This window comes from Doryrhamphus excisus, linkage group LG16, assembly GCF_037039965.1.
Source record: "Doryrhamphus excisus strain RoL-2023G ecotype Guam linkage group LG16, RoL_Dexc_Guam_v1.1, whole genome shotgun sequence".
Taxonomy (NCBI): domain Eukaryota; kingdom Metazoa; phylum Chordata; class Actinopteri; order Syngnathiformes; family Syngnathidae; genus Doryrhamphus; species Doryrhamphus excisus.
In genome coordinates this window covers 8,373,612-8,399,247 of record NC_136372.1, presented here as the reverse complement: position 1 = coordinate 8,399,247, position 25,636 = coordinate 8,373,612, and the positions used below count along the sequence as shown (strand labels likewise).

General features: G+C 40.5%; 1 protein-coding gene across 1 annotated transcript; it reads left to right on the top strand.

The window, feature by feature from the left end:
• LOC131103290 (Na(+)/H(+) exchange regulatory cofactor NHE-RF2) lies at nucleotides 1-25,050 on the top strand. The gene is made up of 6 exons (XM_058049426.2): nucleotides 1-465; nucleotides 2,274-2,588; nucleotides 19,680-19,901; nucleotides 23,569-23,722; nucleotides 23,803-23,921; nucleotides 24,006-25,050. The coding sequence occupies exons 1-6, from the start codon at nucleotides 259-261 to the stop codon at nucleotides 24,162-24,164; spliced, it is 1,176 nt and encodes a 391-aa protein (XP_057905409.2). The 5' UTR covers nucleotides 1-258; the 3' UTR covers nucleotides 24,165-25,050.
• Nucleotides 25,051-25,636: the final 586 nt, after the last annotated feature.

Here is a 25,636-nt window from a genome sequence, read left to right as displayed (position 1 = left end):
CTGTAAGGGAGCAGTTGTTATGGTTAAATGTCGAGGGGGAAAGTTGGACTGAAGCAATAGTGAGTTAAGATCAATCATGCTGCACTAGAGCCGCTGAGGATCAGCTTTTAAAAGTTCGCCCGGATTGAACACTCGGAATTTCCTAATTTTTAACCACTTGGTTGCAAGTGTGCGTAATTGGCAGATATGTGTTTAGTGTTTAACTAGCACCCTTGCATTGTGTTGTTTCTAACCTGAGGGATTAAAGCACAAGAGGACATGGCGAGTGAAAGGAAACCGAGGCTTTGTGTCATGACAAAAGGGGAGAAAGGCTACGGATTTCACTTGCACGGTGAAAAGGGAAAAACTGGACAGTACATCCGCAAAGTGGAGCCCGATTCGCCTGCGGAGGAGGCGGGCTTGCGAGCGGGGGACCGGGTGGTCGCAGTGAACGGTGTGAACGTGGAGAGAGAAACGCACCACCAGGTATTATTGATCATAATCGTAATAATAATGCTAATTGTGTTCATGATGAACAACACATCCATATGTTTAACCCCTAGATGTACATCATTTTTTTCCCATTCATTTTCAGTATGTTTAATTTTGTATTTTTTATTGTATTGTAGTTTTTATTAAAATGTTATTTGTATTATTTTAATAAATATAAGATTTTTTTGTTGTTATTAAATATTATTATAAAATTACTTGTCATTATTAAATAATTGTTTTATTTTTTCTATTATTATTTTGCTGAACTATACTATATTAAAGTGCCCAAATACACCTCAAAGTGCCATTTTTTGTCCAATTTAGAGACTCGCGCTCTCAAAGCAAATTAGCAACAAAAAAACTGTCTTTACAAACCTGTTGATCAGGATCGCCAGTTGAATGTATCATGTTGACAGTCAATTACCGGAAAGTGGTGTGTCACTTTTGTAGTGAGAATACAACAACTTCCTGTTCACTAAATTAAGACAGTAAACCTATGTGTGCTAATTATTGTACTCCAAGGTAAGTGTTCAGACCTTATCCGTTGCTAAAAAGGTGCAAACATGTTATATGAGTCGTATCCATCCATCTTTTACACCCCTTATCTTCATTAGGGTCACAGAGGTATGCTGGAGCCTATCCCAGCTGACTTTGGGCAAGAGGCGGGGTACACCCTGGACTGGTCGCCAGCCAATCACAGGGCACATATATACAAACAACCATTCACACTCACATTCATACCTATGGACAATAGGAGTCGCCAATTAACCTAGCATGTTTTTGGAATGTGGGAGGAAACCGGAGTACCCGGAGAAAACCCACGCATGCACGTGGAGAACATGCAAACTCCACGCAGAGATGTCAGAGCGGAGTTTCAAACCCAGATCTTCCCGATCTGTGTTCATGTATGTGGGCCTTTCGTACCATGGGTGGATGACAACTTTGTGGATTGTTTTGAGTCTTTTTATTTCAATGATGCTGTGGGGCTGTCATCATTAACTGGTGGGAGGAGTGTTTACATTAATTATATGACATGTTGTGTGTGTAGGAATCGCATGTGCTTGTGATTGAGTGAGCATACCGAGAAATAGGACTTTGTGCTTTATTTCTAGTCTATTTATTGAAACTATGAAAAGCTGCAGCTATCGCTGATCATTGGCAGGTGGAGAAATCATGTTGACTATATGACATGCAAGCACATTGTGAGGTTTGACTTTGTGTTGTCTTTATTTTTATTGTAGGAGGTGGTGGTTATTAGGTGGTTATTATCAGGAGGAGCGACTGCATTGATTACATGATAGTCATACCTATATTGTGTTCACCTGTGCCTATGCACGAGGAAATGTACCACAGGGTTTGGCTTTGTGGATTCTTTTTGAGTCAATGTGTTTATTTCTATTGTGCGAAGTGGCAGTTATCCTTAATAACTGGCTGGAAGAGTGATCATATGAGTTATATGACATGTATGTTGTGGGCGAGCATGTGTCCATGCATGAGCCATTGAGCGTTTTAAAAATTTTGATAATGAAATATGGCCAATATTGTTAATAACTGGTGAGAGGAGTGATCACATAAATGATGAATGATAGTTTGGGGTTAGACTGTGGATTATTTTGTCTTTCTGTGTTGCATAACGGCAGTTATCATTTATAACTGGTGACATCATGTCATTTCAATGTACTGTCAACTTTGTGGATGATTTAGAGTCATTTTTATTATGTAAAGTGGAGGTTATCATCAATAACTGGCATGAGGAGCAAGCACATCAATAATATGACGTCCACTTTTCTCCCATCTTTCAGGTGGTACAGCGGATCAAGGCTGTGGACAATGTGACCAGGTTACTGGTGGTGGACCAAGAGACCCACGAATGTCTCCGCAACCTGCGCCTCACCCCCACAGAAGAGATGGCTGTCCCTGGAGCGGAGCCGCCTCCCCCGTTCATTCCCCCGCCGCCGCCCGACCCAACCCCTTCCCCGTCATCTTCGGTCCCGTCCTCGCCCAGCAAGAAGAAGCGGGAGAACGGCTCGGCAGTGTTGCAGTCCATGTTGCACAGGAGTCAGAGTTGTCAGGCGCAGAAGCCGACCAGGAGGCTACCTTCGTCAGCTGTGAAGAAGGTAAACATGTCCCCTTCGTTCTATAATGATCGTATCGTTCTAAGTGAACCAATATCAGTCTTTCTTAATCCTTATTAAAAATCCTTATTAAAACGAATCATGACACCCTTACATCCATCCATTTTCTATGCCGCTATCCTCACTAGGGTCACGGGGGGTATGCTGGAGCTAACTTCGGGTGAGAGGCGGGGTACACCCTGGACTGGTCGCCAGCCAATCACAGGGCACATATAGACAAACAACCATTCACACTCACATTCATACCTATGGACAATTTGGAGTCGCCAATTAACCTAGCATGTTTTTGGAATGTGGGAGGAAACCGTAGTACCCGGAGAATGCAAACTCCACACAGAGATGCAGAGAAGAATTGAACATGGAACTTCCCTATCTGCTGACTGTGTGGCCTACATGCTAACCACTCGTCCACCATGCATCGTGACACACAATAGAAATAATGTGCAAATTCAGATAACAATCTTGATTAAATCATATAAATGAATGCAAATAGCACAATAGGCTCAGCTGGCAGTGGGCAACAATCGAAAGGCATCGACAAAGCAGTGTGTGCATGCAGCGTTCTGTGTGTCCATTCACTTTGCGTGTGTGTGTGTGTGTGTCGCGGAGTAAAAGCGTTTCTTCTTCACAAAAGTAAACAGTGTGTTGCAATAAAATTACTCTGAAAAGTACAATTTATCCAAAAAGTTACTTAAGTGAATGTAACTACGACCTGTGGTTGATACTTTCATCTTCAAGTTTATACTGCATTAGTGCATGTATATCTTCTGAATGTGTCCTCAGGCTGGGAAGTTTCTTTTTTTTTGCTGAAAACCTTCCAGATGTTGTGTTTGAGAAAAAGGTAAAAAAAAAAAAAAAAAGTTCAGACGGCATGACCTTTCGAGAAATGAGACTCTACAGGAAATCCACAAAAACTTCATGAATATTTTGCCAATGTTGCATCTTAAACCCTTGAGTTGTATTTATTTACATGCTGTTATAGCGGGGGGTGCACACAGGACATTAATGTAGTATCGTTGTCCTTATTCTGGAGCCCAAAACCTGCTCTCTGCTCTTACACAACATGTGTTCTCACTTAGACTTTCAACAAGAGCACGCCAATCAGTTATATTCCCAAATGTGTGTGTGTGTGTGTGTGTGTGTGTGTGTGGTTGGCTTTTGTGACCACTGGGGAGGAATCCCAGCGAGTCAGCTCGGGGGAATTCTTAATGAATTCTTCTTTGTGTTTCGTGTCTAAGAAAAGCTAGAACCGCAGTGAAACGACACTAAGCAGCTCAATAGACTTTAGGTATTTCACTTTTTTATTATACAAGGCAGGCCAGTGTTTTATGCTGATGCAGCACATTACATTCAGTGTGTACTTGTCACATGTCCATGCAGCTTACCACAGCGTGACAGTAACAAACTAGAAAAGTGCATTGATAGCATGCAACATAAGACCTCCACTAACTAGTTAGTTAGCTTGAGGAAGTGGGGCCCCCTCTGACTTGGGAGGGGGGGGATATACTGACATGGGGGGGAAACAAAGTATGTGCCGGGTCATGCAGTGTGGGGGGTAGGTTGGTCTTTTTGTAACTACTTTTGTGTGTAAGATTTCACAAAACGTTGTACTAATACAGATAAAAGGGGAAGTCTGATGGCAATGTACCCCATCCAGGAACATATTGTATATACAGTGCATCCGGAAAGTATTCACAGCGCTTCACTTTTTCTACATTTTGTCATGTTACAGCCTCATTCCAAATTGTATTAAATTAATCTCTTACCTCAAAATTCTACACAAAATACTCCATTATGACAATGTGAAAAAGTTTTTTTTTGACTTTTTTTGAATTTATTAAAAATAGAAAACAAAAAAATCACATTTACATAAGTATTCACAGCCTTTGCCATGAAGCTCAAAATTGAGCTCAGGTGCATCTTTTTTCCACTGATCATCCTTGAGATCTTTCTACAGCTTAATTGGAGTCCACCTGCAGTAAATTCAGTTGATTGGACATGATTTGGAAATATAATAACTGTCTATATAAGGTCCCACAGTTGACTGTGCATGTCAGAGCACAAACACCAAGCATGAAGTCAAAAGAACTGTCTGTAGACCTGCGAGACAGGATTGTCTTGAGGCACAAATCTGGGGAAGGATACAGAAAAATTTCTGCTGCTTTGAAGGTCCCAATGAGCACAGTGGCCTCCATTATTCGTAAATGGAAGACGTTTGGAACCACCAGGACTCTTCCTAGAGCTGGCCGGCCTTCTTCCTCTGTGGAGAGAGGAGAGCCTTCCAGAAGGACAACCATCTCTGCAGCAATCCACCAATCAGGCCTGTATGGTAGAGTGGCCAGACGAAAGCCATCAGACCAGAGAATTTTGTTTCTCATGGTCTGAGAGTCATTCAGGTGCTTTTTGGCAAATTCCAGACGGGCTGCCATGTTCCTTTTACTAAGGAGTGGCTTTCGTCTGGCCACTCTACCATACAGGCCTGATTGGTGGATTGCTGCAGAGATGGTTGTCCTTCTGGAAGGCTCTCCTCTCTCCACAGAGGAACGCTGGAGCTCTGACAGAGTGACCATCAGGGCCTTGGTCACCTCCCTGACTAAGGCCCTTCTTCCCCGATTGCTCAGTTTAGAAGGCCGGCCAGCTCTAGGAAGAGTCCTGGTGGTTCCAAACGTCTTCCATTTGCGAATAATGGAGGCCACTGTGCTCATTGGGACCTTCAAAGCAGCAGAAATTTTTCTGTATCCTTCCCCAGATTTGTGCCTCCAGACAATCCTGTCTCGCAGGTCTACAGACAGTTCTTTTGACTTCATGCTTGGTGTTTGTGCTCTGACATGCACAGTCAACTGTGGGACCTTATATAGACAGTTATTATATTTCCAAATCATGTCCAATCAACTGAATTTACTGCAGGTGGACTCCAATTAAGCTGTAGAAAGATCTCAAGGATGATCAGTGGAAAAAAGATGCACCTGAGCTCAATTTTGAGCTTCATGGCAAAGGCTGTGAATACTTATGTAAATGTGATTTTTTTGTTTTCTATTTTTAATAAATTCAAAACATGTCAAAAAAAACCTTTTTTCACATTGTCATAATGGAGTATTTTGTGTAGAATTTTGAGGTAAGAGATTAATTTAATACAATTTGGAATGAGGCTGTAACATGACAAAATGTAGAAAAAGTGAAGCACTGTGAATACTTTCCGGATGCACTGTATGCTGCACTTACAATGCTAGTAAATGCTACATTTTGTTGTAAAAAAAAACATTGTAAAATGCTTACATAAACAACAGAACACTACAGTAACATTAATACATATTATACGCATAAATAATACAATCGCTCCTGAAGGTATTTGCTCAATTTTGCTAACTAAAGGAAAAAGGTGCCTTCAACACTCACACACGCTACCATGCAGGCCTTTAGCTATAATCGGTCACACATTTGTCCAGTAAACATCCTCCAAGTGTGTTTGTAGCCATGGTTTCGCGCATGCTCATGGCCAGGTTTTGTTTTTGCTGCATTCCTTACATGTTTGCTTTCCTTCTGATGAGTGACACAGCAGAGGAGGATGCTGACAGACAAACACAGAGACAGTCAGCCACTTGTCCTGCTGCACGTGTCGACACATACATGCACAACAGTGCGCCAACACCCTCCTTTGAAAGTGAGGTGTCACAACTCTCGTCTTTGCCACCCTTCCGTGTTCACATATGCATAGAAGGGGTGTCAAGTGGGGGTGTTCCTTTGTCACAGGTGTCAGGTGTCACTTTCTAAGCAGTACCCCGACACGACACATACGGACGGACACATCTGAAACACTGTAAGCAACAACAAGCAAGATAGGTATTGTTCGTCAGAAGGATCCTACAAAAACTGCATTGCAGATTTCCATGAAACTTAGCAAGAACGAGTTCAATTTTCCCACAGGTCAGGATAAAAATCATATTTTCTTTCATCACATTGTTCAAAATGGACACTGATTGCTCCTCCTGCTAGTTATTGATGATAGGTACCAACTTCCACAAAAGAAATAACCATTAGAAATGTCTCAAAATAATCCATTAAGTCAAAGTACACTGTAGACATGTTGTGTAGTTCATGCAATCACTCCTCCCACCAGTTATTTGTGGCAAAATAAGCCACGAAGTCAAAGCACACCAGGTTCACAGCATAAGCGTGTCATATCATTAATGCAACTTCTTTCTGAAAAAAAAGTAAAAAGTAATGCATAATATCAGAGCACTCTGTGGACATGTTGTATAATTAAAGTGATCACTCCTCCCACCGGTTATTAATGATAATTGCCACCTTGCATAATAACAATTACTGTTGCAACAAAAACTGGAGATATTGCACACTGCAATAATGTGTGTACATTGCATTTGCACTTAAATTGCTTGAAGGCTTCCTTACCCAGGAATCATTTGTGTTGCTGCTCACCTCAATCTTTCTCACCTTGGAGGTTTGCACTCTTCATGCAATTCAGCGTATTCTTTAGCCAGACATGTTCCTGGATCTTATTTTGTGGGGGACTTCTCTTCCTGGCCTCATCCTCTCAGATCTCGTGTTTTATTTCTCTCCAGTCTTGTTCCACTGCTAATCCATGACGGCCACGCCAAGTTTGTTAGAAATTAAACAAACTGTTGTTGCTATGGAAATGCGTCTCAATTAACCACGGTGGAAAAAGAATGTCAACAGTTGGTCAAAGCCACAAGTTAAGGCAGTGTCATGTCCAATTTTGGTCAAGATTATATTCAAGAACACATTGTTTATGTGAGGATTTAATATGAATTTGTATAAAAAGTAATGTAATGCAATAAATAATAGACTGCATTTTTAGGGGGCTACTCTAAAAATGCTTTTTGTTTAACGGTAATGTCTCAAATCCTGCATCAATCTCATCTGGTTTTGAATTGTGTTAAATTAACTATTCATTTTTAAGTTTATTCAAATTAACTACTAACAACTGTCTGCGTTCATATCAGTAATGCAATTGCTCCTCCTACCAGTGATATCTGCCACCTGGCATAATAATACAACCGGAATGACTGCCAATAACCCACAGAGGTGTGTACAATGTGGATGATTAATTAATCCAATTGCTCCTCCCGCCAGTTATTAGTGATATTCAACACTACGCTACATGCACAGCAAACCTAAAAACATAAACATCTGCTCCTTGCAATATGTTTGCAGCACAATGTGTCTCTATAGTGAACAAGCACGGTTCTGAATAATTCATTCTCTCAGCTCATGTCATTGTTGATGGGATGTGAGCGTGATCTGTTGATTTTTGACAGTGAATAGAGGTGGAGCAGCAAGCAGCATCTTTCTCCTCTGTCTCCAAGACGACAGCGAGAAAAAGAAGCAGTCGCAGCAGCAGCAGTTGATAATACAGACAGTTTTTTTATTGTTGTTCAAGGGTGTTGTAGTGTAGCGGATTCCATCCATGGTGAAGGTTTAATGCTCATGTCTAGGCTCCAGTTAAAGCATAGAGATTTCCCCCAAACAATGCATCTAATATGGCTAGTTACACACAAGCTCGCCAGAAAAGTCATTCATCGCTGTCCTCATCCTCCTGGGAACTAAAACCACTGAAGTGAACAAACAGCCCTAGAATTCCCTCAGAACACACGCTGCCGGTCTCTCTCCTTCTTTTGTTGTCGCTCCCAGCACCAACGTCAAATCACCCCCCCCCCCATTGCTGTCCTCTCCAGCACACAGTAGTCCCACCGCCCCAAAACCACCGGTGACAGTGGGGCAAAAGCCGCAAGATCAAGCAATGTGAACCTGATAGTTGCGTATCACTCAGCCAGGATGAGTAGTGATGTGAGTATCGATACTGAAATATCGATACCTCTGGTACCACATCTTGAGGCTCTAAAATAGATTCTCCAATCAAAGTATTGATACTTCAGTCATTTGAGGTCATGTATATCATTAAGAGGAAGACAGCAGAAAGTCCATTATTGAGACCTGGTATCAATGATATTATATTCAACATGATACTAGGTGTATTTGCACAACGTATTGAATCGATACAGCTGATACCAGCCTTAATTTTACTCAGTATCGAATCGGAAGAGATATCGCACATCACTATGAGGGCACATGAATGAATGCCCCAAAGCACACAAGATTCTAGTATCTTAGTTACTACACTTGTTTTGTTCTAGAGCACATGAAGAGGTGTATCACTTTGACTGTGCATTTCTTTAGACTCAACATCTGGATCTTGTGTTTAGTACCCCCAACAGCCCCCCTTTTTCCATGTTGAATACCAACTATGTTACATCAAGACACAGGGGTTTGGATAATATATGAGTGAGTTGGATGTAAAAGGGACCCGAGGGAGGGTGTGTCTCCTTAGTAAGGTGTGTAATGTATGATGGAGCACAGCATTGATCATTGAACTTAAATGTGTGTTATTAACCCTGATGACATAAGCTAACGTTATAATGTAATCACCTGAGCTTTTGTTTTTTTTTTTCAAGAATGCAATTTAATGCTGAAAAACAAGCCGGTCATTCTTGTTGTTTTTCTTTTTGCGCAAGGGCTCCTCCTACAGGAGTGAACAGCAGCAACGAGTAAGTCACATCTATTAGTTTCACCCAATATGAATATCCTGTCAGGGTTTAGGACCAAGTTTGTACAAAAATCAGCAAATCAAAGAGCAAAGACAAGCTAAAGTTAGCCATCTTAAAATGTTGACGATTTTTACGAAACTTTTTTCCCCCACTTTGGTGACTGATAATATGAAAAAATATTTAATTCTTGTAATATGAGTTGTTGCTGTTTTTCAAACTTTACCGGTTTTATTGTGGTAGGTTTCTACTTTCTGCTTGATAGGAATTTTCATATTGAGGCTTCTCCTACTGGCTTTATATTTCAGCCTCTCAGGACATCGCAAATAGTTGTTGCTATGGAAACAATGCTTTGCATCCCAATGACCCGCACTGAAAACAATGTCAACATTTGGTAAAAACCTTTAGTTAAGGAGGAAATGTTATGATATTGCAATGTCATATCCAATATTTGTTGATTGTACAGTACAGTAATCTTTTGTTTAAAGTGGTTAATTGGTTCCAGACCCAACCATGATAAATGAAGTTCCACACTTGAATATTTTCATCGTGAGAGCAGAGAAAACGTGTCTATGATCTTTTTAACCAAACTCTAGACATGGAATACCACCTTTACTCTCTAATTACCCAATGTAGTAGACAAAATTCAAGTAAATAGAGTATTTGTACTCGTGTGTGACACTATGAGGCAGGCAGGCAGGAAGTGACATCTGAGGTTCAGAGTTGCGTTTTAGCTTGCCATGGGTTATGGTCGCAACACCCCGCCCCCGTTTTTATTCGGGATGATTGTGCCTGTTGTGAGATATTTCAAACCTGCTTATAAGAGCCTGTTGTTCCGGCAATCAAGCCTGGTGTTTATGTGTCTCATCGAACATTACAGTCACATTACTTCACAGTATCTTTGAATGCGTATTCTGAATGCTTTATATTTGTAGTTCATGTAGCCATTTTTATGCTTGAAAATGCTTAATTTAGGCAAAAATTACCTAAAATGTGAAGCCATAATATTTGAACCGTGATGACTTTTTATTATAGATACAAAATATCAGGCAAAAGATGAGTCAAAGTTAGCCATTAGCCAACCGCTGTCTGGCTAGCTACTATTTCCATTACTGCTGTGTTGTTCTTATTAAATGCTGAGTGTTTTATCCTGATATTTTACATTACAATAGTGATTACTGTTATTATTTGTTCTACTGTGTTGGCTGATAATGGAAAAAAATGAAATATTACTTTTAGCATTGGTTATTGATTCTGTTTTTATCACTTCTACTGGTTTTATTTTGGTTGGTTTCCAATTCCTACTTTAAGTCTTTCCGTCCATATCAAACAACTTTCCCTGGACAAATGAAGTCCAGAAAATCTTCTGTGACCGGTGTTTTGCATTTGCATAACATCTGTTTGTTCTTTGTGGGCTGGGTGTAAGCATGACAGCCAATGACTGCTTAGCTTCAAATGCACGTTACTTGTATGATAATTTGTTACTTCCTTATTTCCTTTTCCTGTACTGCAAGGTTCATAAAGGTCAGTTTTGACTCTGGTTCAAGTTATTCCAACTGAATTAATGGCAATGTCACTCTACTAGGCTACTTATTCCACACTTGTGTGGCAACAATATGATTTAGAACAGGGGTCTCAAACTCAATTTACCTGGGGGCCACTGGAGCTAGGGTCAGGGTGAGGCTGGGCCGCATCAGGTTTTGAAAAAAAAACGTATTTATTAAAAACAAAAAATAAAATAATATATTTTATTAAAAAAGTAAAAATAAATTTTCCACAAGAAAAGCTCTCATAAAACATTCCACTGTTCTCAAATATCTTAATTTTTATTTTTCTACGCAAAATACAATCGAAAAATAAATAAACAAATCAAGAATAAAGAAAATCAATCAATCAATCAGTAATAAATAAATAAAATAATAATAAAACAGAAAATAATAAAAACATAAGAAACCACATATAGTTGGTGGGTAGAGAAATTATTTTTTTCAGATTCAAATTAAGCGTATTAACAGCTATTTACCCTTAAACATGAACATTAATGAAACTTAATCATTTGACCCAATTAGCAAGTTAGCATCGTACTCAGTTCCATCTGGGAGCAGCGTCTTAACTTTAACCACATGTTTGATGAGCTGCTTTATTTTGTGACTTTTATATACAGTTTTATTCCAAAAAATTCCTGCTTTTATTTATACCCAGCGTCATAAGCCTGTAGCTTCACTGCTTATCCAATGTTGGAGTTGTTGTTGGACCAGACAGCGCATTGACAGCATTGCCTTATTTATTGATTTGGACACAACAAACACCGCTATACTCACCAGAGACAGGCACTTAGCAGCTGAAATAAAGAGCCTGTAGTTGGTTTCCTGCCTGATTTTGAATATTATTCTAATTCCAATTATGGCATATAGTTGCTTTTGGTAGCATTTTCTAAGCATAGACAGGCAGACAATCTCCATGAGCTGCCCACACAAACCCATTGGCATTGTGTTTTTTTAATGATGTCATGATCTAGTCTTCATTCTGCCCTTTCCACATTACTCACTTTACTCTGGTGTACACTCACACAGCTGTGCAGCCAGCATACATTCCCACACGTTGAGTGGGTGGATATGTATTTCCTGCTTGATTAACTTAACATGTAAACATGACTGCGCTGAGAAAATCTACACGTGAAAAATAAAGTTGCTGACAGTCCAGCATGGAACATCTGCCACCTACTGATAACAGGGGTGTGAACACGCGCGCTACGTCACCGCTATCAACACATACTAGCACCGTGTATGAAAACACACTAACTCAGGGTGGGGACACAGACAATGACAATAGTATACTGTTCTGTTGTTGTGTTGACCTCAGAGACTAATACAGAATGAATGAATGATATTTGGAGTATGAGTATCGCTTTGCGTGTTGTTTTGTGTTGTGAGTTAAATAGCTTATAATACAAGTTAAAATCCTGTACTTGAATTACGGTAATCAGTAATCACTTCCAGAGTCAAGCTGTTGCCATCAAAAAACCCTTTACCTAAATGTTCTCAACTATTGTATTGTAAGTGCAAAAAGGAGTTACATACTAAAATGATTCACCTCAGTGGTGCGTCTCTGCATAATTAGAGCTTGCTTATACTGTATGTCGCCATATTGTACTGCAGTCTATATCATAAAATCTATCAATTTCTATGTCATTTGCTCTCACTAGGGTCGTGGTTATGCTGGAGCCTATCCCAGCTGTCTTCAGGCGAGAGGCAGGGTACACCCTGGACTGGTCGCCAGCCAATCACAAGGCACATATAGACAAACAACCAATCACACTCACATTCATACCTATGAACAATTTCATCTCTAAGCTAGACTGGTGTGTGCTTTATATGTAAGAAGGAGAATTGTGTGTTGTTTGAGGCTAGTTCAGCTGGCTCTCTTCTTCTGGTTCTGGTTAAAATTGGTGAGGGAGTATTTTGCACCAGCTGAAGGGTCTTTAGAGATTTATTCGGGCAACCTATTAACAGGGAGTTACAGTAATCCAGCCTGGAGGTCACAAAAGAAAACATGTTTTTGGTATCTGGTAGTGGCAGGAAAGTTTATGTTCATGTTTCCTAGATGACACTTGTTGTTGTTGTATTTGGGAATAAAGAAAATCTGATGAAAAATGACACCAAGGTTCTGGACTGTGCTGTTGGGATGAGTTCAAGACCATCTAAGGCAGTTGTACAGGGTCAGGCAAAATGATCTGACACATTTGTAGGTTAAATAAAAGGCAAATAAGGTAAAGAAACAAAAAGGTGTTTTTATTTTTGAAAAGTACATATAATGCCATTCTGTTTCATTATGTTTTAAAAATTAAATCAGTTCTGGCGGTGCGAGGTTGGCCGGTTGATTTTTGTTTCAATGCAGGTCCAGTAGCTCTGAAGTTGGTAACCCATAACAAGATGGTGTTTGGAGCTGGTACAGGATCATGTCTACCAAGATTGAAGTGCAAATGGAACCTCGTTGTGTTGCAGTTACAGATTTGTTTGTTTTGATAAACGTTTCCACAATGAAAGCGCGATGCTCACCAGTCCAATTCATGGCAGCAACTGAAAAAGAAACGAAAAACAATGGCATTATAAAGAAACAAAGCAAAATGGCATTATATGTACTTTTTGAAAATATAAACACTTTTTTGTTTCTTTACTTAATTTGCCTTTTATTTAACCTACAAATGTGTCAGATCATTTTGCCTGATCCTGTATCATTAGCAACTTCTCTCCAAGGTGCTGGGAACCAATGGCTATGAGTTCAGTTTTATTTGAATTTAATAGGAAAAGGTTATCCGGCTCTTGATGATTTGTTTGTTTTCCTCCCTCTTTCTCCTCCTCTCTGCTTCACTGGGGTAACGGCCACTTCATTTTTCTCCAAACCGCACCAGGAGGTTCGTTTTTCTCCCATCTTCCTGAATCAATTTGTACAAATCAGTAACATGGAAAAGTCCATTGCATGAGAAGGGAGGGAGTCGGAATTAGTGTGAATTAGTAATATCTACTTAAAATTTAAGAAAAAATGATTAATTTTCCAGACCCGTTCTGATTGAATATCGGCAAATACATGATTGTTTTTGTAGGAAATGCTGCTTTGTCCAGGATCGGTCTGTTGTTAGACTTTGGTTTGATTACGGCAGAAGAAGAGGTTTAATTACGGCAGTGACACTTAATGCAAATGTAAAAAGAAGTTTTATTTGCACTCCTTTCTTCTTATATTGCTATTTTTTAGCAACCAGGATGGAGGTGTTTTGCTTTAAGTTAGAAACATTAATAACTGTCATACAAGCGTAGAAAGAAGTTTGTTTGTTTTTTTATTGTATTGAGCAAACAGGACGGAGACATTGCGTTCAAATTTCCTTTTTCTTTTCTATGGCTGCCATCACACATTTCCCCTTTGCTACCCTTCTGTTGTAGGAAAAGCACACTTGAGTTCATCTTTTGGAGTCTTTGTTTGTCTGCAGCAGTAAATAATAACAGCAAACTAAATAGATCTGTTGATTATGTACACACATGTGGCTGTGAGCGTGTAAAACTCCTGGCCTGGTATGGCAGAGCTGCTAGCTATTAGCACTGGGCCTCATTGTCCTCAGTCTGTGTGGAGTCCCTTCTTTCTTTACAATTCCCCTTTTTCATCTTTATGAATCCCTATCTGCTCATCTGGAGCCATCTGTCATTTCCTCTCTTGGACTTCTCCTTTTTTCTCCGACTCTTGAGCAACACAAGACAATATCAGAGCTTCATTTTGCATATGTTGTCTTCATTTCCAACCAAGTTACCGGATGGACCGTCTCCATGCCAACCGGTTGCCTACAGTGACATTTGCCCCGTGTGCTGTCACTGCTGCTGTTTGTTCTCTCATGCATTGTTTGTACGGCTTTTAATTAGCTAGTAGGTCAACTTCCGAGTGCTGAGACGCCAGCACGTTTGTTAATGACGAGTCAAAGGAAGGGTAGCGTGAGGGATTATAATTATCTTGTGCTTGTTGTTATGCTTTCACCGTCAACAGTGGAACCTCCTAAGTAGAATAACCATTATATTTTTTATGGGGAATAAGTCTTTTAATTAAAATGTTTAATAGTGCTGTCAAGAGAAAATCAAATGAGCAATTAATTATTAATGTAATTAACTGATCTAATTAAGCTCTTTTGATCACACCTAAAAAATTCTTAGAAAGGCCCTCACAGGTTCCTGGCCTACAGCACACGCCCATATAAGGAAGCCCGGCACTCTGTGATGTCACAGACACCAAGGGTTAGAAAAACTCTCTGAAACCAAGCATTTTGACCCATCTCAAACTATTTTCAGGGCTTTTTGGCATCATTTAACATGAGAATACAACATTCTAACTACATTTATGAGTCAGAAAAGTAGAAAAGCATAATAGGTCCCCTTTAATAAGTCCCTATTATCTCCAGTTTTATTGCCCTGAAAGATTTCAGCTTCTCAGACTAAATCCTAGATGATGATAAGAAGCCCAGGTGGAAACAATTCCAAATGTTCCAAGCATAGCAGCATGTAAAATATGTCTGGAAGAATACAAACATTACTGCCATGGGATAAAAGATGATGATAGCAGCCTTGTGGAAGACTTAATAGATGTACGAGATGTCCTCATTTCCATTTATAATTAATGAGTACTTTTTCTGCATTTGCTTTCAATACTTACATTACTCAGAGTACTATTTTTACCATCAGTTTCACAAGATTGGAGATTGTCAGCACTCCTAATGGGCTTACATAACAAACTCAACAGGAAAAACTGCATACTTGAAGTAAAAGGAGGACACATAGTTTATGGTAATCACTGAAGGCTTTTCTTTTCTTCAAGCATGCATGCAAGGATCAGTGATGGGTTAACCACATCACAAAGACACTTTTTACATCTGCAGGGAAATGATGGAAGATATTCAGGTGGCGAGCATGAAGTGATGGAAGTGACATGTCATTGGTTGCTTGCTATTGGTGTACTGGCAACGCTCTTAAGTCTAACTACAAAGTACAGCACGACTATAGCAGGTATTCTAAACACAGGGAGGCACCCTGTTTTCATCAGTAAATTATCACGTGAAATGTTTGGCAATCATTGGTGCAGTGCTTCTCAAATAGTGGGGCGGGTCCTCCTTGGGGGGACTGTTAGGGGACCTACCAACATGTACAAATTTATAGTACTCAACATGCAATTTTCATTCATTCATTTTCTACCGCTTATCCTCACGAGGGTTATGCGGAATGCTGGAGCCTATCCCGGCTGTCTTCAGGCAAGAGGCAGGGTACACCCTGGACTGGTCGCCAGCCAATCACAGGGCACATATAGACAAACAACCATTCACACTCACATTCATACCTATGGACAATTTGGAGTCACCAATTAACCTAGCATGTTTTTGGAATGTGGGAGGAAACCGGAGTACCCGGAGAAAACCCACGCATGCATGGGGAGAACATGCAAACTCCACACAGAGATGGCCGAGAGTGGAATCGAACTCGGGTCTCCAAGCCAACATGCAATTTGAGAGCATTATTCTCATGCAATTGTAACCTTTTGCTAGTAGAATTACGACTTTATTCTTTAAATATTTGTTTTTCCTTTTTTTGTAATATAATGTTTTTTAGAGTTTATTCCTGTTACATTTTAATATGATTCTTGTAAAATACAGATTGATTCTTTACAAATTGGTGAAATGACAACTGCATTATTGTAGTACTTTGCTTTTGGTGACAAAGAGGAATCTTGTTTGTTTGTTTTTTCTTGATTTCAGAGTTGTTAGTATTTTGATCCGCATACTGATTTATATTCCGGATGTCCTTCTTGACGAATACCAATGATGCTTACTAGTGGAGATTTGAACCCAGGGCGTTAGCGCCAGAGTCCAGAATGCTAACCACTACTCCACAGTGGCTCTGTAGAAGGACCATGTTATTCGCCAAAGATGGCATCTTTTTAAAAGGCAAAATTAAGATTGGAATCTTATCATTTGACTTTGTTCTTCCAATGTTGCGACTTCTGTCCATCCATCCATTCAATTTCTTCCGCTCATTAGGTTAGATTAGATTAGATTCAACTTCATTGTTATTGCTCATGTCACTGGTACAGGGCAACAAAATGCAGTAAGGGTGACATTGGGGGAGACATTGGTCTCAGTAGAGAAATCCAGACTTCCAGTTCCACCGGGAGGACACCAGGCATTCTCAGGCTAGCTGTGAGACATGATTCCTCCAGAATGCCTCCCATCTGGGCATGCCCGGAACACCTCAGTCGGGAGGCATCCGGACAAGATGCCTGAGCCACCTCCACGGGCTCCTCTGGATGTGATGGAGATTCTCTTAGGGTCTCATTTCGGCCTCTTGTAGCCACAATCTCCTTCTTTCGCTCATGACTGTGGGGCCCACCTGAAGAGCCACCCTCATTGATCCACCACCTGTGGACCAACACTGTGTGTTGGATGGCAATGGAGGGTGGGAGCCTGGCCAAACTGGTCTGGGCCGCCAAATCTGGTATTGCAGCAGTACATTTTTTATATGCGTAACATAGACACACTCTAAGGGTCTGCTTTGGTTCCACTGTCAGAAAAAGACGGTCATTGTGACATAAAGTTGAAAGAATTCATGAGATGTTCATCTGAAGGTGTTGTGTAACGTCTGTGTTGTTTATGTGTGTAACTGTAAAAGTGTAAAAAACGTCTTTTTTTCCTTGTGTTTTTCCCCACTTTGTTTTCAGTCGTGCTACATTCATGCAAGTGGAACAAAATGGGTTTTTTGTGTTTTTCCGAGCACCTCCAGCTGTTCCTTCTCCTCCCACGTGGGACTATTGACACATAACGTCCCGATGCTGATAACCAGATGCTTTTTTCCCAACGACGGCCATTTTCTATTCACAAACATGCATCGCCTGACATGCTGAGAGATATGTGTGCAAACAGTGATGGGACGTAACGTTGTCGAAAATGGCAGACATCAGGGTGTGATTAGTGGGGTGCAGAGAGGTTATATTGGCTTGCATATCCTCCCACACAAACACACACAAATCCTAGCTCTGCTATCTAGGAGTAGTTTTGTCCACTTTATCTCAAAGTTCTCTTTAAAATGATTCTAAAAGTGTCCCTCTCAATTCTCCTGCTGAATCTAATTAGATTTTACCTCCCACACACTTTCTCTCGCTCTCTCTCTCTCCCTCCTTGTATGTTTTCCTTCTTCCACTCTATCCATCTTCTTTCTGGCATGAAGATGCCACTTTTTAAACACTTGATATTGTCTTTCCAGTCCTGGCAAGGCCACTTTCAGTCAGGATGAAGGGAATCAGAAGGGATTCATAAGGCTGAAATGGAACCATATGCACATGCTGTGTTGCATTTGGGGTAATCCACACAGGAAGTTTTGGGGTTTGGGGGTATGGTGGGAATTTTGAAAGTCAATTCTTACTCTGGATTTCATCAGAAAAGTGACACCAAACTGCAAAGCGCATTTGAGTTTGGCATGGTGCTTGTTGACAATTCTTCACAGTTGTTCGATGTTGGGAAGCGTACCAAAATCAGTCCCTGCTTTATTCCTGTGAAAATGACAGCGATTTCTTGTAATATTACTGGTTTCCCCCCGTCATAGAATTACCAGAAATTACAACTTCTATTTATTATAATAGTACTATTTTTTTCTTCCAGAATGAACACTTTTTTATTCCCGTAAAAATGACAGTACAGGTACACGTACATGTACAGTGGTATGAAAAAGTGTTTTCCCTTTTTTTTTGCATGTTTGTCACATCATCAAACAATATTAAATATTAGTCAATAACAAGACAACTGAACACAAAATGCATTTTTTAATGATTTTTTATTAAGGGAGAAAAAAAATCCAAACTTACATGACCCCCTCCCATTTGACAAGACAAAAGATGAACTTGGTGTGTGTCCCATTATATCTGACTTGAAAATAACACAGCATTTTAGAAAAAGAACATCATACCAACAGTAAAATACGGTGGTGGTAGTGTGATGGTCTGGGGCTGTTTTGTTGCTTCAGGACCTGGAAGCAGCAATAAATTGTGCTGTCTACCACCATCTAGCCATCTGTTGGTGACCTTAAGCTGAAAGTAACTTGGGTTCTGCAGCAGGACAATGATCCAAAACACACCAGCTAGTCCACCCCTGAATGGCTGAAGAAAAACAAAATGAAGACTTTGGAGCGGCCTAGTCAAAGTCCTGACCTAAATGAGATGCTGTGGCATGACCTTAAAAAGGCGCTTCATCCTGGAAAAACCTTCCAATGTGTCTGAATGACAACAATTCTGCAAAAAAAAAATCCTCCACTGCTGTAAGAGACTCATTGCAAGTTATCTCAAACACTTGATTGCAGTTGTTTCTGCTAAGGGTGGTCCAACCAGTTATTAGGTTTCGGGGGCAATCACTTTTTCACACAGGGCCATGTAGGTTTGGATTTTATTTTATTTTATTTGCTGTACACGTAGCTGACACAGCTATCACTTTGCCGCTCCAAACACGAGCCAGACCAATGTTCATTGTTTCAGATTATGCTGAGCTAAGATGAAGTGAACTCCAATGGACTCCAAGCATGCATCCACATAGAAATAAAGGACAAATACAATAACATGTCATCCTCATGTATGCTGCACAGAATGTGAGGTAACTGGCAGGTGATATCGGCAGTGTGTAGGCGGTAGACCACAGCAGAGATGAAGGCGCAATTATACAAACGCTATAAATGTCCTCATCCACGCTGACAGTGATGTGCTGAAAATGAGAACCAAAATAGAGCTTGTAAATGAAAGAAAGAATAGAGAACAAATGAGGAACCGACGGTGACACACACACCTGACACGAGGCAGCGTTATTCAGTGAGTTACACTTTTCTTCTAAGCCATTGAATCCAAATGAAGTAACAACTATGGTCTATTTTCATGTAGCGGTTGAATGGAGAATGATAATGATGCAATACAACAAATTTTAATCTTGCAGGAGGTCCTTCCCCAGGCAGAAGTCCCCACCCAGGCCCGATCCCGGCTCCACGGAGACCCGACGGAGTTTGCGCCTCGATTGTGCCACCTGGTGCGGGCGGAGACGGGCTACGGATTCAACCTACACAGCCATCGGTCCAGACCTGGCCAGTACATCCGCTCGCTGGATGCGGGCTCGCCAGCGGACCAGGCTGGCCTGCGACCTCAGGACAGGATTATTGAGGTAGGGTGACGAAAGGATTATTATGACTTACACAACTGCAACCATTTTGGGAACGGAAATACCTCCGATGTAGCACAAAACCTAACTGGGTTTTTTTTTTGCCTATTCTTTGTTTTTGTGTGTTTTTGGGCCTACTGCAAAACCACTACTGAAAGATCCTCTATATGTCCTCTATACGAGTGCAATGCTGTTTTTGAGGATCTGGTGCAAATATGCGAGTCAAAGATCCTCCCTTAGGAGCAGTCTGATGCCACAGATCTATTATATGACTGGAGCACTCTGCTGTTTTTGATGACCAGCTGTAAAAACAAACAAAAAAACCTACTGTAGTCAAATATCTTCTATACATTATATCTATACATTATATCATTGTATCTACTGCAAAAATGTTAGTCAATGCTTCTTTATACAACAAGAGAAATGTGCTGTTTTTGATGACCAGCTGTAAAAACAAACAAAAAAACCTACTGTAGTCAAATATCTTCTATACATTATATCTATACATTATATCATTGTATCTACTGCAAAAATGTTAGTCAATGCTTCTCTATACAACAAGAGAAATGTGCTGTTTTTGATGACCAGCTGTAAAAACAAACAAAAAAATCTACCGTAGTCAAATATCTTCTATACATTATATCTATACATTATATAATTGTATCTACTGCAAAATGCTACTCAAAGCTTCTAATATAACAAGAGAAATGTGCTGTTTTTGATGACCAGCTGTGAAAACAAACAAAAAATCTACCGTAGTCAAATATCTTCTATACATTATATCATTGTATCGACTGCAAAAATGCTACTCAGAGCTTCTCTATATAACAAGAGAAGTGTGCTGTTTTTGATGACCAGCTGTAAAAACAAACAAAAATCTACCATAATGAAATATCTTCTATACATTATAACGCTGCTGTTTTTAAGTATCTACTGGAAAAATGCTACTCAGAACTCCTCTATATAACAAGAGAGATGTGCTGTTTTTGATGACCAGCTTTAAAATCAAACCAAAAAAAGCTAGTCAAAGATCCTCTATATATTATAACCTGTTTTTAAGTACCTACTGCAAAAGTGACAGGAGCATGCTGCTGTTTTTGAAGATCTTGGAAAAATGCTTGTCAAAGGTCGTCATCTGTTTTTAAAAAGAGTGTTTCTAGGAATCTCCTTCAAAAAAAACAGCTGGGAAAATACATCTCCAATGCGGCACAAAACTTTAGAAGAACAAATATCGTGAGCTTATTCTTTGGCTTTTCGCCACCTCTTTGCAACCAGTCGTACTGCAAATCCTAACCTGTGGTATACTGTATACATACAGCTCCCAAAATGGCCTTAATAAATTATCATCATAAGCAGTTTTTAGTCACACAGCATCTTCATTACCCCTCATTCCCATGACCTTTGCCCTCTCTGGTTGTAGATCAGATGGCAGACTTGCAATAACATCATGGTGTTGAAAAAAGCTCCAAACATTCAGTGTTCTTTGCTATTTCTTACATTTTTGCAAGGAACGCTCAGCATTCGTAATGAAAAAGCTGTATATGTTGACAAGTGAATCTCTCTCTCACACACACACACACACACACACACACAGCTTGGGTGTTTCCTGAGGATTCCCCAGAGAAGCAGACCTGTTCACTGTTCCTCCAGCCCATATTAATTATGGCAGAGTGTATTGTCATGTGTGGGATAGCGTGTTAATGAAGCGCTGCACAAAAACATGACACCTGTTGTTGTTGGGCTGAATAAAAACATGGTAGTCTGAAAAACAGATGACCTAACATGTCAGTCTTTATGCGATCCACTTTGCCCCCCATGAATGACCTGTTAAATCTGTCTCAGTGCTCATTTTTATCTTTTTTTTTTGACACCAGCGCTACCCCCTTCAGGACACAAGACATGTGACACCAGGTTTGAAACCTAGGAGAGACATTAATAATTTGTGTACATGGCTAACTGTGCATGTTGTCAAACTGCCTGCCACAGAGAGGCCAAAGTCTAGACCACCAAATGTCACACGGCTGCCTAATGTTTGTATCTATAATCTATATGTGTCATGTGACTGACTGGTGACCAGTACGATGTACCCTGCCTCTTCCAAGTCAGTCATAATCAGCATCAGAGTCCCTACAGAGACACTGAAAAAGATGGCTAGAGCTTTGTCTCCCTCTAGTGGACAAATGAAAAAGTGACTCAACCCATTTTAGAGAAAACGACTAAACATACATTGTTTTAGTTTTTCTTTTCTTTCTTTCTTTTTAACTCTGCTTCCATTACTCCCGACTACAAACTACCTTATAGAACATCCTCTAAACCAGTGGTCCCCAAACTTTTTGAGTGCACAGACTAGTTTTCAGCCCAACAAACCTCTGCAAAAACCGCTAGTGAAATCTCTATAAAATCCCCTGTGTGACAGGAATGTTTTGCAGTTTTTGAGGATCTACTGTAAAAATGTTAGTCAAAGATCTCGTATAACAAGAATTTTCTTCTGTCTTTGAGAATTATCTGCAAAAACGCTTGTCAAGTCTCCTCCATATGACAGGAGTGCTTTGCTCTGCTGTTTTTGAGGACCTGCTGCAAAAACGCTTGTCAGAGATCCACTGTGTGACAGGAATTTTTTGCTGTTCATGAGGATCTACTGCAAAAAATATCAGTCAAAGATCATCTGTGAATGAATTGTCTGCTGTTTTTGAGAATTATTTGCAAAGACATTAGTCAAGTCTCCTCTATACGGCAGGAGTGCTCTGCTCTGCTGTTTTTGAGGACCTACTGCAAAAACGCTTGTCAAGGATCCCCTTCGCGACATGAATGTTTTGCAGTTTTTGAGGATCTACTGTAAAAATGTTAGTCAAAGATCTCGTATAACAAGAATTTTCTTCTGTCTTTGAGAATCATCTGCAAAAACGCTTGTCAAGTCTCCTCCATATGACAGGAGTGCTTTGCTCTGCTGTTTTTGAGGACCTGCTGCAAAAACGCTTGTCAGAGATCCACTGTGTGACAGGAATTTTTTGCCGTTCATGAGGATCTACTGCAAAAAATATCAGTCAAAGATCATCTGTGAATGAATTGTCTGCTGTTTTTGAGAATTATTTGCAAAAGCATTAGTCAATTCTCCTCTATATGGCAGGGGTGCTCTGCTGTTTTTGAGGACCTACTGCAAAAACGCTTGTCAAAGAGCCCCTTTGCGACAGGAATGTTTGGCAGTTTTTGAGGACCTACTGTAAAAATGTTAGTCAAAGATCCCATATGACAGGAATTGTCTGCTGTCTTTGAGACTCATCTGCAAAAACGCTCGTCAAGTCTCCTCTATACGGCAGGAGTGCTCTGCTCTGCTGTTTTTGAGGAGCTACTGCAAAAACGCTTGTCAAAGATCCCCTTTGCGACAGGAATGTTTAGCAGTTTTTGAGGATCCACTGCAAAAAATATTAGTCAAAGGTCATCTGTGACAGGAATTGTCTGCTGTCTTTGAGAATCATCTGCAAAAATACTAGTCAAAGATCCTCTATATGACAGGAATGTTCTGCAGTTTTTGAGGACCTGCTGCAAAATTAAAGTATGTAAGTGTGGGCACCCCTGCTCTGCTTTTGTAAAGGTCCTATTGCAAACACGCTAGTCAAAGACCGCCCATAGGACAGGGGGAGCTAGTGTTGAGTTTGTGGTTTCCCTTCAGGTGAATGGCGTGAACATCGAGAGCTTGCGTCACGGCGAGGTGGTGGCCTTTATAAAGAAAGGAGGTGACGAGACCTGGCTGCTGGTTGTGGATCCGGACACGGACGAGTACTTCAAGATGAAAGGCATCATCCCCACCGTCAGCCACGTCAAAGGTAAGACGTCCCTGCCGGATGAATATGAAGTTCTTGAACATGCCAATATGCCGTGTGATCAGATGCTATTGTTCTGACAGACTATGATGGTCCAAACATATCTAATGGCTCACCCAGTCCTCTCATGAACGGCAGCTCCTCTTCACATTCATTCAGGTCGATGAACTCCGACCTGAGTAGCCATGGTAACAGCACACAGGTGGGTGCGGTCTCCAGTCCTTCTCACAATCAACACCATCTCCATGCACCTTCTGACCGTCTCTCCATCTCCTGTCGTTTCTAGACGACTGGCGACGAGCGCGGACGTTTTTCGGACCCGTTCGCCGAGATCGGCCTGAGCGCCACGGCGGCAGAGGAGAAACGGAAGCTCCACGCCAAAGAGAAGAGGAAGGCGCCACAAATGGACTGGATGAAGAAATACGAACTATTCAGCAACTTCTGAGACAACAATCAGCAAAGAAACACGCAAGCTAGCAACCGAAGGATGGATTTTTATCTTCAAAAATGGAGTTTAAATATTTACTTAAGTCGTTTTTATATATATTTAAAGTGTATTAACAGCTTTAAAAAGCATCAGCATGGCTACGTGGAGGTTTAAGGACCCCGTGAGAGAGACGTTATCAATCACTGACAACTGATGAATCTTTACAAGCGACAAGGAAAGATACTGAATATGTCCAGCAGATGGCAGCATTGCACCACAAGTACACGCCCTTTGGCAGACATGCATTATTTATTCCCAGCAGTGGTGTCATGTGATGAACAAACTTAGTATGTGATTGGGAGTGGACGTGGAGAATGTATTTTGTGGGTGGAGTTAGAAACTGTGGCACGTTATTCAAGATTGTACAGTATTACATTCTAATGGTGTTCATGAAGAAAGGACTACAAAGTGATGCAAATGACAAAGAACAGGTACAAAGGATGAGAATCACATGACTATCACTCAACTCTCGTGTGGTAATTCATACACTGCAAGAAAACAATTGGACGAAAAATGTATCAATACTTTTAATTTGACGCCAGCGTGTCGATACCATACCATAGGTAACAATACGACTCACTTGATATTCAGTGCCGACGTTGCAATACTGCATCATGAGACAATACATATTGTATGAAGGAACCTGGTATCTATAAAGATGATTTAAATTTGGATAGCTTGGCCTCGTTGGAGGTCTGCTCCTTTGTTGTGTCACAAGACTAAACTGTACTAGTTTACTAGTTGCATGCATTTAGCCCATGCTTTCTAGTCAGTTTGTAGTAGCTAAATTTCTCCATCCAATTTTGTATTGTAAAATATACGTACAGTACATAAAGGTACTATAAGACAAGATGATTGTTGTTTCATGCATATCTCTTCAACCTGAAGTGTATTTCATTATATTTTTTTCAGCTGCTGATTCACCATTTTGACCCTTACATATTGCCGTAATTGGCACATAAAGACTTCCGCGGGAGACCACCAGACATTACATTACGTACAAAACTCATGAGCCGGACGTTTTTGTCCCCGCCACCTTGTGTAGCACTACATTGTTTGTTTGCGACTTTCGACGTTTTGACTGATGGTTTCTGAAATTCTGGACGCGATAAGGCATTAAAATGCCATACTATGCAGCTGTAAAATACCTATATATGTCTATACACTGCGCACGCTGAGCTGCCAAGTTGTGCTACACAAGATGGCGGCGTGTGCACTGAAGCACTGCGTGGCGGCGACACCACGCTCTGTGTGCTGTGTTCGGCTGTGAGCTTTTTACGTCTTTCTATATCTGTGTTCCAGACTGGTCACGTAAATGAGCTAGTTCGCTTAGTAGCGATAAAATAAAAAAAGATAAAACTAAATATATGGGAAAATGCACCACCACATCGGTGTCATAAAACTAGCGAGTACTTACAGCTGAAGAGTAG

Coding starts and splice junctions, on each gene's coding strand:
- LOC131103290 (XM_058049426.2), top strand. CDS start 259: ATGGCGAGTGAAAGGAAACCGAGGCTTTGTGTCATGACAAAAGGGGAG. Junction 466..2,273: donor AGAGAGAAACGCACCACCAG/GTATTATTGATC, acceptor CCCATCTTTCAG/GTGGTACAGCGGATCAAGGC. Junction 19,902..23,568: donor CTCAGGACAGGATTATTGAG/GTAGGGTGACGA, acceptor GTTTCCCTTCAG/GTGAATGGCGTGAACATCGA.